This window comes from Mycteria americana, chromosome 3, assembly GCF_035582795.1.
Source record: "Mycteria americana isolate JAX WOST 10 ecotype Jacksonville Zoo and Gardens chromosome 3, USCA_MyAme_1.0, whole genome shotgun sequence".
NCBI classification, from domain to species: Eukaryota; Metazoa; Chordata; class Aves; order Ciconiiformes; family Ciconiidae; genus Mycteria; species Mycteria americana.
Window position 1 is genome coordinate 106213227 of NC_134367.1, and position 17161 is coordinate 106230387.

Here is a 17161-nt window from a genome sequence, read left to right on the forward strand (position 1 = left end):
TGTGTGTTATTTTGAGCTGTGCAAAATGGAGAGATTCCAGGTTGAAACGGCACCCTGAGTCCCTGCACTGCTGGGAGGTACCGCGCTTGGTAGAAAGGATAGACAGACCGACATTAACCACAAGCCAACCTGTACATTACAGCAGCCAAACAGGTGCTCTAAAGACACTCAATGCTGAAGATGGGCCAGCGTGATCCAGCAAAGGGGCAGCTGACGCCACGGGTCTGCGGGAACTCTGATGCCATGGAAAATTTAGGACCCGTATCTTTTTTACAGGGAAAGAAGTTAAGGCCCCAATCTGCAAACACTTGCATGCATGCTTATTTTTAGACCTATGTAGTACTTCACATCTTGAAGTCGCTGGAGATACTTATGTGCAGAAAGCATTACATATCTTCCAGTCTTCATCAGCTTGGGGCCATAGGAAAGAGAGGGGCCAACACAACAGCCTGCCCAGGCTAAAGAAATTTCAAGTTTTCAGCATCAAAATCTCTTAAAAGAACTTGATGAAGGCAACATTAGGCCATTCAGAAAACTGGCCTAGGGAGGTACTGAAAAACAACTTCACTAGACTAGTAGAAATGATAGAAAATCTTGAGTGGCATCACTTAGCACATACATGAGAATACACTTTCAGAAAAAAAACATTGGGTATAATCACTTAAAAGATATATAGGGTTACATGTTTTCAGAAAAATGGACAAATATTAAGGATGAAAGACAACATTAAGGGCAAGGCACAATTAACTGAGCATATCTATGATCAAATATTCTGAAAGATAGTATCATTTTAATAAGCTCACATATTTAATCATTGTAATTATATTACAATAAAACGTACATTCCTCAGAGACTAATGACTTATATTCACAGTTTCAGAAGTCAGACTCCCCAATACTTAAATTCATCATAGCAATGCTATAAGAAGTGAGGCCAAAATCACAACTTTCTATAGCTGGAATACCTCGTATTAATTCAAACCACTTTTCATAGCTGTTAATAACAAGAGTTCTCGTAGATGCAGGAGATCAAGTTTACAGAATCTCAGTGATTTTCAGCCTTTTACTTAAAGACTGAATATTCAAACACAAGCAATACACCATCACGGTCAAAATACCTCCAATATCTGTTTTGTTGTAGGACAGGACAAGAGAATCATAGGAAGCCCAAACATTTCCACTAGAGTTACCTACTACCAGTCAATCATGAAACTTTTGTTGCTTTTGTAAAGTTTTCCACAATAACTTAAAGCACACTTCCATTAAAAAGTTTGTTGACAGTTTTACTGGACAAACTCTCTTATAGCTAAGTAGATAGTAGATACAGATTATTTCAATCTATGCTGGTAAAGTTTTACATAGTTTTTTTTAGCAAAACCTCCCACTTGAGACAAGCAGAACATCCACGCTGAAATTGCGGCATCTCCTCCAAGACTTTTTCCAGTACAGAGAGATCATTAAAAAAAAAAATCCCAGTCTTAAATACTGTACCTGTAAAAAAACCCCCACATGACCACAATAAAACCTTTTCCAGGGAGAATTCAAAGCAAAACCATATAACAATCTTTAAGAATGCCATTTTCTCTTTTAACATTTTACATTAGCTTTGCAGCTGGACTACAGGTCAAATAAAGAAATAATTCTGTGTTTTTTCAGACTGAACACACGCATTGCCCTTAGGTATAGGACTCTATTGTGGGCAACTCGGTTATGCAATTGCTGTGTGCTAACTATACTACTGCTCCTGAAAACTCTGCTTGGGTATGAAAGTCTAATTAAAAAGTCTCTTGACTTTAGAGTAAGAGGGAAGGGATCCCCATTTCTGCTATGCCTTTACTGAAACTGCCCTGGGAGCGTGGGGAGAGGGAAGGTAAAACAAAGGTTGTGTGAATTCTCCTTGGAGGAACACTTTTGGAGAACTGTTTGAAGAGAAAGCACAAAGTCCTGTCACAGTTATCAAAGTATACACATACTTAAAGAGTGAAGAGAACTTGTATTTAAATGTCTTAGAAGAATATGATAACAAAAGTACTGCAAATATCTTAAACAAGGCATTTCCTGATGTCGCGGTGTAATCTTTCCAGCTGATAATAATAACCTAGAAAAGAAGTACTAGTAACAAGGTACATATAATACTATATGTAGTATAATAGCTTTAGCATAATATGCATCTGCTTGCTACAAGATATTAGCAACCTTAATTATATTTTCAGAAACAGCATGTTTTTGTACTCACCTGTGTAATAATAATGCTATTGAAAAGGGCAGTTTAAAGAAAAGAACATACAAAACCCATGACAAATGGAGTCTAGTTATTTTATTTCATCTTGCATTTGTGTTATTAAAGCACAGCATTCTATACATATTATTTAGCTATTTACTGCCATTCTACACCCATTATTGACCTAATTGCAGAAAGACAAATGCAGGGACAAACTTGTTAAAATGAGCATATTGATAATGCTTCTCTGACTTCGACAAATAGTTATTTAAAAATAAGATACTGCTCATGGGTTTCTTTTATTAACAGTTAATGGCTCAATTCACAGAACTTTGAGACACCATGGGACATGTTGCAAAACTCAGTACTGATAATATGTAATGTCTCTTCTCTTCACTAAACATTCTGCATAGGCAGAATATTATGGTAACAGCTGAGCTACTGATTAATCAAACACCTAAATGGAAAGAATCTGGTGAGTGATGGAAGGTAACTTTTAGATACAAGATGATCCCATATTTATTTATGTAGGCAAAACACCTTCAGTGTCACAGGCAGTAGGAATTATTATCTGAAAATACTTGTATACGTATTTTAAAATAATATGAGCCAGCTTTATAGCAGGTATCATAGTATGATTGCAAGTATGGCAAAGACCTGAAGAAAAAAAAAAATCCAAGTAGTATGACTTGTTTCAAAGCCAACTTACATTGCAATGGCTTAAAAAAGAAAAAAAAGTACAATGACTTTTTGTTTTGTTTCTTAACACTAGTTTTAACTGTGCAAAATCACACTACTAGAATATCTTTAAAACCACTCCTGTGAGATGTGGAAAACCAGAAATGAAATGATAGTGTAAATCAGAATGGGAATTTTACTGCAACATAAAAATATCTCAAAACACTACATTAAAATATTTTAATAAATCACTTAGTTCTACAGCTTCTAACAGATAAAGTTGACTGTCAGCTGTGGCATCTATAAGAATACCTGCTGGAAAACAGACACGGTGTATCTATCTCTATATCAATATCAATTTGACTAGTCTTAATGTCTAATAGTTTCTCACTAATAGACTGATTTAAAACAAAAAGTTGTAAGATTTCCAATCAGACTAAATAGTTGTTCCACTATGGTTGTTTACTAGATTGGCTGCTTCACTGTATCTGTATGAATGGATGAATAAAGACTTGAATGGGCTAAAGAGGTTTTCTCTCAACATGTATCCATTATTTCCCTCTTATCTTTTTAAAACAGGAAATGTTTTCAAGTACTTTTGGAGCTGCAGACTGATTTCTTGAGGAACTACTGCTACGGTAAATTGCACAGAAATACTTCAAACAAGTGTTATATGTGCCATACTTAGAATTTCCAGCCCAAGATACGTAGGTGTCGTAACCAAAGCACAACAATGGAATTTTAACAGAGAATGAATATTCCTGTACAGTGTTGCAGGTAGTGCTAGAACAACCAGAACTTAAAGATTCACTTTCACAATTCACATGTTGAAAATTATTTTAAGGAATTTTTGATTGTGGTTTACAATACAAGGAGGTCTTTAGAATTCACTTGCTCTCAGTACCACATTGCATTGAAAGAACGGGAGCATGCCACATAAACTCATTATTATAAATAACACTTATACAAGTGGGCATCTCTCCTAACTGCAGAATTCTAGGCTCTCAGCCCTTTGCAATTATGTGGCCCTGAAATTCTTTGGATATGGAATGTATTTAATTCAGTTTAGTTGTGCAAGAGATATTTGAAGTGGCGAACTCACATTATGCTATGCTCCAAAACCTTCCAATAAAAAGTGTATGTGTTCATTATAAATCCCAAGTCGGTTTAAAATTTCTTATAATTTCAAAAAGCAAAACCACACAATCATATCAAGTATTTAAACAGCAATAAATAGTTCTCCTGAAACTCAGAGAGCATGTGCACTCAGCTATCATTAAAAACAATATCAGGTAATAACCTTTTACTCTAAACTATGTGTATGGTGAAACAATGTTCCCAAACCGACAGTACTCGCAATGGAAAGCATGAACGTTTCTTTTAAGCAAATTCAATGCTATAATGTTCCTGTTACTTCTTTTCCTAGTATAATTTTTCTGGAAAAATAGGTGAAGTTGAGAGAAAAAGAAAAGTAATAAAAACACTTCTTAAAATTCATCACACTATTTCACAGTCACATGAAGGAAGCTGTGCTCTTTTTATTCTAAGGAAATATCTTTGCAAGCATCTGGAAGTCAGTATTTTTCTCTGCAGTTTGGGTGCAGAGGAAGGGAGAGATCCTCTTCTTGAAGAAAAAAAAAGACTGAAGAATCAAATCCTGTTCCCTCTGCAGTCAGGGTAAATATTGCCAGCTACTACAGGGGTGGGCAGGGGGGTGCAGGATTTTCTCCTTAGTCCATCTGAACAACAGTTTCCTTCAGCCCTATCATTTAATTTTAAAGTGGAATTTGTTTTATATTGCAGACCAATAAGTACCCTAGGAGCTTGATTGGCTGGTGCTTAATGAAATTGCTTCTGCTGACATTAGATACATTAGGATACTGATTAAAACACTTAATGATCCCTCTTGATTTTAAATTGCTAGCTTAGATTTGTGAGATGCCATCAAAGTATCTTTTTCCTTCCTTTCCTCCACCCTAATCCTGCTTCTCCTTGCCCTTTTTCTGTTCATGATCCTTAAAGTTTGTGGCTCATTGGCACCAGCACGATCACAAACCAAATGATAACACGATGGTGAACACTGCATTGTTTAAAATATGCCAAAACCCAGAATATAAACACTGAAAGACAGTCACCTTTAAAATACAATTTCCTGGTTCAAAGCTCAAACTATTCTTAAATGTGGAAACACTGAGGATTGTTAATATAAAGGGAAATCCAAAGTCAGAATAAACTTTAACTTTTTAAGTTTGCTGAAAAAAGATAATCCTGTAAATGTAAAAACAAGTATAAAAGCTTTACTTTTGAGCTTGAATGTGGAAGACAGTGATACATTGCCAGATAATGGTGTTGGAATGGCATTCCTATGACAACAAAGCCATTTTTCATGCTCTTATACAAAATTGCATATCATATCACCTTCCAGTGGGAAACGTGTATATCTTATGGCCAAAATGACAGCTTATCCTCAAATATTGTTAAACCCTAGAAATACCAGGTTTGGAAACTTTGCCTGAAAAGGGGGAAAACACAACAGCTGTAAAAAGTTCCATTTTCCTTGACAAATCTTATCAAGACTCTTGAGATGAAATTATACTTACAAAAAAAAAAATTTGCTTGTATACTAAAACCTGCTGTGTCAGAAGCTTTTATGAAAAAAAGTGAATATACTGAATTTTATGCTTAATACAAACTTCAAGACCACAGAAAATAAAAAAGTAGAAGTTTTTGTACATTTTAGCACCATTATAAAGTTAGAGTCGAATGCCGGTTCTGTCACTGTGGCTGTACCTTGCAGCTGGTGTAGCTAATGTGAAGCACATTGACTTCAGTGATCTTTGAGAGAAGAATAACTGGATTTGCCGATCACAACAAATAATATAAGCTTGCCATTTTTTTTCTATTTTTTTTCTTTTTTTTTTCTCTTTTAAAATTAATTTTAAGCTTTATTTTTATTGGGCAGCCAGAGTGCATTTCTGTCAGCTAAATCCAAGTCCGAGTCCTTTTGGTCTCTGGATGGCTCGTATTGGCTCTGCTATGCCTTTGCCGTCTGGTCCAAGGCCCGTGCCAGGGGTCCAGCCCATACTCTGAAGCATTCTGTTTCCAATGTTGTTTTCTGGGATTGGTTGGGTGTTTTCACCTACAAACCCTGAGATTAAAGAAACACACAGCATTAATCAGCACTGCCTGCCATGTGGAGAAGAGCAGGATAATCTCCCTTAAAGCTTTAAACCTTCTTATTCTCCTAATTCATCTAATAGGTTGCTAGAACAGGCTGTCTTTGCACATGTTGACCTCCTGACTGCATATGATTCTAAACAATACAGTCTTATGCTTTGCTTTGTTTTTTTATGTTTTTAAAGACTCACTCAGTTTTTAAGTATGACAAGTATTGTCACAGATCTTTTATGTTCCAACACAGTGGATTTTACATCAGTCTCAACGAACAAGCATCACCTGCACAAGTCTACCAATACATTGGCAAGATTATCCGAATTTCTCGTCCTATACAGTTACTAAGCCAAGGCACATCATCGTATCACAACCATCTTTCCCTTCTTCGTAATATTTATCAATGCTCAAGATCTCTTTCAACAAAACACAATAAATAATTTCTGATTAAACAATTACAGCTGCTACAGCAACAGTACAGACAAGTGGTCTACTATTCTGAAATTCAGCTCTTATGTTTACTCAATTTCTCTTTTACTGAACGTTGTAAGAGAGATTTGATACACCCAAGTTTACTTTTGGTATTTTCAATGCCATTAAGTGTTGTTTGCACTTTTCTCTCCATACCATTGAAATCTCTGGGAAAAGCTGCACACATACTGCAGAAAAGATCGTCAGGATTGCAAGTGTTAATGTAACAGATTCATTTTTTTAATAACAGATTCTTTTTTTTCCATGAATGCATCATTAAGGACAAAGAAAAAAAAAAAAGAATGCCAAGTAACAAAGCTGTTTTTTCCCCTCATCAACCAAACTCCTCAAGCTAGAGTTTGGAGATGGTGCATGGATAAGCCTCCCCATATATAACTGTCTTGCATGAGGCACACAAATGATATTTATTTCAAGAATCTGCAGTAAAACTTATCAAGTTACACCATACAAACAATTTTAAAAAGGGCTGAATTTTTTGAACTAACACAAGCAGTTGCACATAGGCAGCTGGATTTTGTTTTCAGCTTTGCTCAACATCTCCCTCCCCCCGACAACAGCACACCCTCCCCCCCCCCCCCCCCATGTGCCCAGCTTCAAATATTATCTGTTTAACTCTCTACCTATTTATTCTGGCCTGTTACTTTTTGAAAAACACTGTAGAAGACGACTATGGTTTGGGGAGACTATGTCTTCAACCAAGAATGTACCATTGACAAGCAGCTGCCTCATCATTATATTAACTTACTAAACAAGAACACAAGAAAAGTTGAACATGCATTTCTGGAAAGCCTCATTTAACACACACACACACACAAAAAAAAAAAAGGCAGAGCTCCACAGTGGAAACTGCATACGTAGACAGAAGTTTAAAATGAGAGGTGCACACTAAAAACCTCATGGTGATTGTGATAGTGAATTTACAGTACTCCAGCGTTATCCACTATAGATCTGTTCATATTCAGTAAAATGCTGGCTACATAAAAGGAAGACAGCTTCCTAGTATCTCAGTTCCTGAGTCAAAGAAAAAGAGAAATGCACTGAGAGAAGGCATCCTTTAATACTGGTTTGAAGCTATACTTAATGCTAGGCTTAAAATAAAGGCTTTTAAGTCAGGAGCCTCCAGTCCCCGAGAGGGTTCCTCTTGAACTGACCAGCACAAAATTCAGTGTCCAAGACTTCCTTTCTTTTCAGGCCCCCACAGGCAGAGGCAATTTTCATACAGATGAGTCCCTGACACTGCCTGGCATACACAACACAGGCTTTGCAACCTTCTTAGTTATACCTTCTAGCTCAAAAAAAGGGAAAGAAAAAAGGCTACTGTTCAACCAAAGTTCTGGTAAACCTTGGAGGTAAAATCCTGGAAGTGTGTTTTGGTCCACTTTTCACAACAAGTGCGATAAGAAATGGAGCATCGTTCCAATGACCGTCTGTGGAACAATTAAGGGGGAAACTTAAAAGGGAAGAAAGATCCAGCAGCTGTGCCAAGCAGGAAAGAGCAAGGGGAAGAGTATATTTCATGACATCTAAGAATTGGACATATTAAACCATTCATAATGCTGCTTAGGCAAAGACAGCAATGCTGCTGGAATGGTATGCAAGGCATTGCCTGAGAAAACGTAAACAGCTTTTTTGTTAGTCTGTTCGGGGGAAAAACCCACAGACCTTTTCCTGTAACAGATGTACCTTTCTATATGAATTTCAATTCTCAAGACAGCCAGAGCAACCTCACAAAAAAGATATATGAAAGAACAATCTGTACCCTGATGTGTTATTTAATAAACTGATGCTTCTATTTTTGATATTTTTTGAAGTAGCTCAATGTTTTTATTTTTCTGACTGACAGGATAATTGAAATACTTTTTGTTTTTAAAGACATACAAGTACTTCTCTAATATATGCTATAACTGGTTTTCCCTCCAATGTACATACTTTTCTATCTCCTGTTAGAAGACTGAAACCTCTCCTGGAGATTTCTGTTTTATTCTTATATGTCACCAGATTACTAAAAAAAAAAAAAAAAAAAAAAAAAAAAAAAAAAAAAAAAGAAAAAGAGCAGAAACCACCATAAACTTGGCTTCACAACCCACTTTTGGCCAAGCAATCAAACAACATACACTGTCCAAAGGATAATGTGTTTGGAGGCTTTGTACTGCAGCAAGAATAAGGCAAAACCAAAACCCCACCCAGCTTGCCTATATTACTAATTGACTAATTACTCCTTCTTGCAAATGAGGTGAATATGGATAGCTTTTATTTTAATTGTGAAAAATATTTAATATATGCAGGCCATGCTTTTGCAGCATAGTCAGTTTTTATATAAATACTATCTATGTCTGTCTAATATTCCCGCAATTTTCACCCATCATTTGAAAAACCTATCTGTAATGCAACAAACTTTACTTGAATCAGAAGAACACGGACAGTGGTATTGCCCTCTTCCTCCATTCCACAACCAATCAGCAACTGGAAAAATAAAAAATTGCATTGCTGATTGACTGCGCAACGGGAGAGAGCTCTTAAAAGTCATGCTACGCCGTGTGCTATTCCCCTGACCCTCATTTCTGTGCTTTGGGCTTTTATTTTCTAATTAAAAGCAGTAATTGTCCTTGCAATACTCATCTTCAAGTTCAGTTTTTAATTCATGCCTATGGCACTTCTTGGACTAGCCAGTAGGGCCTGTTAGAGAGAACGGTCCAAGCACATTGGCCTTGAAAACGGCTGCGCTACCTCTGGGACGTGTTCAGTCTCGACCCACCCAGGAGCAAGAGCAAAAGCAACCCATTGCACCGTCCCACAAAAAATAACTATGCAAAACCAGATTAAGAAACAACAGTGGGGATACATTTTTCTAAGTTTATTGCTGTATGAGGCTTTGTGGCGTTCCAGGAGTTACAAGGAAGTCTCTGTACTAATAATTTGTAGGAACCTCCTGCACAGAGCCTTTTCTTTCCCCAGACTGAAAATGTTTGTAGCAACCATAACAACTGCGTTCCTGATCTACCAGATGAGTAGTCTGCATGTAGGACGAGCTGCCATTACACAAGTGAGGAGCAAACACTGACGAACAGTAACTTGCTTGAAAAGACAGCACTGTAAAATACCCTCACTTATGTTCCTTCCCTTCGCAATACTGCCAACTGAAATAAAAAAAAAAAGGGGGGGGGGGGCAATCATCAAACCTTTGTGTATATGAACAGACATACTTCAGGGTCTATACATATTACGCATATGGCCTTACATACACAGAATATGGAACCTATGAGTAGAAAGAGGCAAAACTGGGAAGGGGAAAACAAAAAACTCATCACATTTGTTTAATTTTGGAATGATATTTATGATGGCATTAAAGGCAGGTTTCAATGAAAAATAAAAGTATGTAATTTTTTCTTAACAGCTGTTGAGACAGGTATGTCCTGGTTAAACACTACACTAGCATTCAGTGCCATACCCTTGATTTTACAGTGATTGCCATGAATTAATTTAATTCCATCTGTAAGCTAAAATCAGATCAGAGGTCTAATGCTGCTGCAGGCTCCACATCTGTTTAATCATTTTTGGATACAACAGCTTGCAAAAGTTCAGGTTTTAAATTTGCTTCATATTTAAGAAACCATGTTACACCAGTGTGCAACATCTTCAGCAGGAAACAAATGAGCCTATGCACAGTTTTGATCTGACAGATCCATTTTATTTGCAAAATGTTTCTAAAAAAATTAAAAGCTCACCAATTAAGTTATCATTTATTATAGGACAATAAAGGAACTGTGACCCCATAAACCACTACTGTGACAATATTTATTTGTATGGTCCAATTGCTGGATAAGACTAACATCAGGCATGTTTGGTTTATATTGGGGTGAGTAAAATCAGAATACAGCTAGGTTCAATCTCTTAAATAACCCTTATTTAAGAAAATGTGTTGTGGTGTTTCTTTTTCTTTTTTTTTTTTCCTTCCCCAGTTGTAACACACAAATGAAGGCATATTGAAGTTATTTCATCTCTGGCCACCGAACTATTTTTGATGTTAAGAAAACGGGTTTTTAAACAGTTCAGAGAAAATGACACTGTACATAAATATAGCCTTGCCCTTTCATCTTTCTTTTATATGATTAAGACTTGTGAGCAGAACAGCAATGCCTTTGCAGAGCATACCACAACTATTATTTCCTCTTCTGTCGCTCCCAGCAGCCTTAAATCCTTTAAATCCTTTCCTAGAAGGGTCTCTTTTTGCTTGGGTAATTTTTGCAATACATGGCCTGCTAACCCTTACCCCCTACCCTGGATCTCACTTATGTCTATCCCAGCAGAGTCAGTCTTTCTACCTCAAATCTTCCAAGAAGCATTGTGGATGGTAATTCACTTGCGTAATTGGCTCAAGAGATGAAAATCTTGTATCTGCCTCTCTTAGGCACTAATCTATCCAGCTGACTGCAAGCCTAATTGGCAGCTTGTTTAGTAATTTGGCTCCTAAAGTGTTGTATTGATATTGGATAAACAGCCAATGGAAGGAGAAACGATACATGCTGCTTCACTTTAAAAGCTAGTGCACTTTCCCCCTCATTTTCTGAAAGCATTTAATATTCCATCTATTCTTTTTCTTTTCCGACTCCTCACTAGACAGATGAGCTCAGAACAGCAGGGACTGATCCTGGTACACAAGACAATTTTACAAGGAATGTAATCAGAATAATACATTGTTGTACTGTATCTTTTTATGCCAGGTCTCTCTAACTAGCAAAATGGGAATCAGACTGCCTAGATGTTTATATTCTTAAAACTGTTTTGGATAATTGCGCAGTCAGCATCATGAGCGTAGCCAACAGCCATACTGTGATTTTTAAAATCAGTACCTGCAGTGGTTTTCAAAATTCAGCATACTACGGCTGTATATCTAAAAAAAAAAAGTTATGAAAATGCCGTATTATTTAGCTAAATATTTGAGATTGCAGTTTTATACCAGACTTTTATATATCCCTCACACCGAGCTATCTAAGACTGTGTGTAAAGAATAACCTTAGAATGATTATAGTTCAGGTGAGTCTGCTTGCACTGTATTTTATTCTAGCTAGCAGAGAGATAAAAATAGCAGAGAGGACAGAGCCATAACTTCAGTAGGTGCTGGAAACCTCCGTAATTACCCAGCATCCATGGCAGAGTTTTGTTAATGTCTGCACTGCCATAGTTTCATTCCTACGGCCCCATTGCAAGGGGTATTCAAGGAAGTGTCGCATAATTGTGGCATGGGTAAACGCATCTTTCTAGCAGCATAGACCCTAGATTTAAATCCATTTTCAACCGTCCTGAATATATAAAAATAAATCCACGCACTGATGAAAATTGAGACACGGAACTTTAGGTTCAACTGGTCATCCAGTATCATAGCTCACTTGGAACTGGATTTGCAGGTGGTGTTCTCCTTCCATGCTTTACTGCACTACACTGTGTGTAAAGTGTAACTTCTCGCCCATTCAGTCTTTACTACTACTAAAATTGTTTGGGAAGAGTTGAAATTATTAGATTCCCATTTATCCCTCTGTAAGGGAAATCTCTTGAATACCCAAGACTGTCTTTTCACTTGGGTCCAAAGGGGGTCAGTTTTATGCCTTGTCTACGCTGACAGAAAGACTGTCACTGGACAGCAGGAAGAGGCATTCTCACTGGGGACCATTCCAAAGTTCTTCTCAAACCCATCAAAACTCAGCAAAATTGTTCCCATCTCATAAGCATTCCCTGACTTTTACAAAAAGACTCGTAACTTTACACCGAAACCCACAGGGAAAGGATTTCAATCACAGTAATACTCTCAAAACGGACAGTGTGGTTATTGTTAATTTCAGCAGAAAGACTGAGGATGAAACTGATATTAGGACTATGCACATTACGGTAGCTCTGTCCGACCCTGACCCAAGTTGGGATGGATTGCCAGGATACTGGAGGTGAAGTTCCACTTCTATTGCCTATTCTGTGCCTATGTGGTTGGAGTATTATCTTCTGCCAAATTATTTTAATTTAAAAATGAAGATTAATTCATTAAAACTAGGCAAGTACATCTGCATATTCTTTACTACGGGCTAAATAACCATTTGCCTATTTATTTACACGAACAATGCTCACTGCGATCCCTCTATCAGTAACGAAGGCATCAGAAACGTAAATCTTAGTTATTACATTAGCATTGGCAGTGTCAATATATAGGCTGAAAGGTAAATTTCACTTACAATTTAAAAAAAAAAAATCAAAATTTCCTCTCATTGTAGTGGAAATCAAAAGCAAAAATTTTCTTTAAGAAATCCAGAGTATAACAGGTATCTATGACAGCTTTTATCAGAAACTTTTCCACCAATCACAAAGATTTTATAGAAAGACAGAAAATAGAAATCCAAACTTGCCTGCACTGGAAAGCTGATCCATGAATTTTATATTCTCACATTATTAAAATATTTTCTCTATCTTAAACATATCTTATTCCTCTGAAGTGACAAAAACCTTCTGCATAAAGCTATCAGGCTTATGCATAGGCCTCCATCCTTATTCAAAAAGTAAACTACATGCTAACAAACCCTTAAGAAAAGTGATTTCTGCATAATCTATAGCAGGGCTTATTTGCACCAGTGCTCCCTATTCCCTCAGGAGAAAGAAAAACTAGTCACCATCAACTGAGAGGTTGTTGTGAGGAGCTGGGATAAGAAGTTATATTGACTGGGGCAAAACTACATGTATTTCCTCCTTGCACATTTTACCTCCCAAACCTTTTCTGGTTAACAAAAGTCCTTTGCAATTACCGACCTAAAGCAGACTGACAGAAATATCAAGTACTACTTTTATTGGTCGAGTTCTAGGAAAACTGCACGATGTACATCAGCCCATCTGAAAAAAGGTGATGGTTCTAACAAACTGCATCTAAAATGGAGGTGGCTCCTCTCTGTGGGGAACCACTTTATTATGGTACCTGGTGGACAATGAGAGCAGAACTTGCAGAGGACAAAATTGACCTGGAGGATGAGTCTCCCTACCAACACCTCTCAGTTTCATGGAAAGCTATTCCTCAAGAGTACAACTGTAATGAGACATAACTTTGGAACTTGAAAAAAAAGCCTGGTTTAGCCTTTTTTGAGCAGAAATTTCTTATATATTAAGGATACTCTCATTGGTGATATTCTCTGTTAAGCTGGTTTATGACTCTTCAAAGTGAAGTCCAAAAAGCCCACAAAATCACAGAATATCTCAAGTTGGAAGGGACCCATAAGGATCATCGAGCCCAACTCCCAATAGAGGCAATGTGAATGTTTTCCACAACCAGAAAGAAACAGCTACCTTAAGAAAGACTCCCAGAGTAATTTGGGGAATTATTTTGGAACCTTCCACATTTCAGAAGACGACAGTATTTGGAAAAGACAGGTACAGTCATCTTCTACCAACCTGAAGGTTTCTTCTTGGCTTTATATTGGCTGTGTATACAGCCTGAAGAATATTGTCTTGTCTCTAGGTCACAAGAAATCCATCAGCAAATTCTCAGTATAAGCTTGGCTCTTGTTGCATTGTGGATTTTTTCTTCTCAAGTTTGTTACTGAACTCTCCTCGTTACTTTGGTGTTTATATGTAAGGGGGCCCACCTGAACTAATGACCTCAAGCTCAACATGAAAAGTCTTTTGCTCTGAAGGGACAGCAGTTTCCAATGCTGGATGGCACTCTGTGATCTTTTAATTTTTGAACTGATTTAGTGAGACAATATGGTAGGAGAAAAAAAAGAAACAGAAAGGAGTCCCTAAAATTTAATCTGCTGCAGAAACCAACAAAACAAAGAGTATCCCTTGGCCGGACAATCAAGCAGACATGCTGTGTATGCCAGAAAGAACTTTGGTAGACTAAGGATAAGAAATGGTGCAACGCAATAAGGGAAAGTGTTCACAACACTTGCTAATGTTGTATTGTCCTGTGAAAAGGGATTTCTGTCTATGGAGTTGTACATTTAGGAGATAGAAAAGCAGTGAATCAAGCTGAAAAGAAAGTAGGCATATAATAATTTTTCTAGAGTTTTGGAAATTTACTGCCATTTCATCCAAGTACACAAAAGTCTACCCTTTCTCTGCAACTATCTCACTAAGTTGACCTTCACCACAAACTTAGCCTCAGCCACCTCTGTTATCACAGTGTAATCACAATCTTTTCAAATCATAATTTTGGTACTGCAGATATTCAGGTCTGATTTTTAATCACTGACATATTAAGCATCAGCAAAATAGTTTGCTTAGCTGTTCCGTTGGCAATTTTTAAAAAGGAATGAAAACATGTACCCTTTTGATTACCTTGTTAAAGTGAGTCATGATGGCATTATAGCAGTGCTCAGTATTTCTGCTGTAATTAAGAATCTGTCATATTTTTCATTAAAACACATTCTTTAAAATGAGACTTTTAACTTGGTCATTTCAATCAGTGCCAGCCTGAAGTGAGCATGCAATGTGCCAACTAGATAAAGAAAATGTCATCTGAAATTTGCTTTTGCAAAATGTAAGTATTAAAGTGCCCATAACATGCACAAGAATTTATATATTGTATATGTACATTCTCTGTATTTTAACTATAAAATAGCTTTCTCTTTTTAAAATTAGTTTTTGCAGGTTTTCACCACTGCTCCAAACTGTAAACCACGGTATGTAAACAACAGAGCAAAAACATTGTTTTCAAACAGAAATAAATGGCTATTTACAAGGCACACAAGTAAAACTTAACTTTTTTTGTTCTGAATCTAACTTTCTACATTCTATAAATTAAGTTATTAACATCCTGCAGATGTGAAGCAGAATTTGATGTTTTCCAACATGTAACATTAAAACAAAAAAAGACTCTAAAAGGTCTTGGGGATTTAACAGGAGCCGATTGAGAAAAAAGCTTGTACAGAAGACGACAGAGTCAATAGGAAAGGAATTGGGGTAAACGCATATTCAGCGTATGAACATGGCGTCTAAAATTCTGTAGCATCTACTGGTTTGATACGAGACTTAAAATAGGTAATCTAAGACTGAAATGACTGTAAACATTCCCAATGCATGTGTTTCAAGTAGTAACAATACTTTGCAGAGAATGTCCTTTCTCTTGCGTAATTTTTTTTTTTTTTTTAATTATTTTAATTAATACTGGACCCAGTTTTGGTAGGGCTATTTCCATGATAATGCATTAGTTTGTCTAAGAGGTTTTTATACAAACTTGACGGCACTGCATTGCTGCAATGGAATATGTCAGGGTGTCATATGAAATAGCTCTACCACTCAGGTAGCCAAGGAGGGCATAAAGTCATTGAGAATGACCTGGTCCCAAATCTGACTAGAATCACTGAAATAATACTGGTTTCATGGAAGAAGCTGTGCAAAAAAGTAGGTATTTATAATGTACAATACCTAATTCTTAAAAGAAATCATAGGAAGTAAACCATTTTTACTAGTATCTTTTTTTAGTTGATAAACTAATTAACTATCTAGGTTCGGTAGCACACAGATGGGGCTATATCAAGCATCCACAAACCAGAAGATTTATCTTAGTAAAAAGGCAGAATAGGACACTCCTGTCTCAGTACTGTCAGCTCCTAACAATCCATACCTATATTATCTCCCATTTTCTTCATTGCTTTCCAACACAGCTTTTCCTCACCTTTACAAATGACATTTTTGAAACTATAAAATGTTCCATGCTGCTCAAACTTTCTTGCTTCAATAGTTTCTCATTGCTGTACAAGTAAATCTACATCCTTTGTTACTAATACACGCAAACCTATTGGTATGTGACTTTGACTCCAGGCTGAGAACAGGCTATAAATTTAGAAATCAATATCTAACTCTATCAATATTCATTTTACTTTTTCAATACAAAATACAAAGGTGAAAGAGCAGTAAATAAGCTGGAGTAGTGAAATAAATTGGGTGTTCTTGTCACAATTAATAAATGTTTAACCAATAACACTGCTTGCTACAGAAGTCTATGGCTTTGTAAGGTGCCTGAAAGTAGCAGGTGCTACCCTTGTGAGACTCAAAACCAGAGAACATATTTCGATACTTCATTAGGATCACCGCTCATTCTCTTCAGTACTACTGAACCTAAACCCATATATAAGACACCGTATAAAAGACCATTTTCAACACTGTGCAGAGTGCTACAAGAACTAATTTACCAATGTAATTTATTAAAAAAAAAATGCAGATGAGAATTTTGAAAATACTTTTTTCAACGGATTGGCTCATATTACATGAAACTTTGCTAATTTGCAGCACATGTAACTCAAGAAAATGTTTGCAGTTAATGACTCATTTACAGACAGCCTTTCAGGTTTCACTGTGATATTAAATATGGACAATTATTAGCAGAATGCTTCTTTTCACTTCCAGCTTCTGTTCACGTAAATATACAACTTTTGTCCTTTCTTTCTTTCTTTCAAGAAAAAAAGTTTACAAATTCTTCTACATAAAATCTAGTCCTTCTGTTCCTATATCTTAGCTAAGTAAAACTACTGAAAGGAGAATAATCAGTGTTCTTTCATTTTAATCCAAATTTCCAAATATATTTCCATTCTAAAAAGAAACACTGTTTCCTTCATAAAATGGTATGAAA

The 17161-nt window shown here is 36.5% G+C and overlaps 1 protein-coding gene across 4 annotated transcripts in view; it reads right to left on the minus strand.

Annotated features, from left to right (window-relative positions):
• Positions 1-853: 853 nt before the first annotated feature.
• Positions 854-17161, minus strand: part of GPATCH2 (G-patch domain containing 2) — a 131558-nt gene continuing 115250 nt past the window's right edge. For 3 of the 4 annotated variants that reach the window (XM_075496443.1, XM_075496442.1, XM_075496441.1), the window contains one exon: positions 854-6046. In XM_075496443.1, the coding sequence (XP_075352558.1) occupies positions 5877-6046 (170 nt within the window). In that variant the 3' untranslated portion in view covers positions 854-5876. The remainder of the gene's footprint in view (positions 6047-17161) is intronic. The other variant, XM_075496444.1, reaches the window with a different exon arrangement.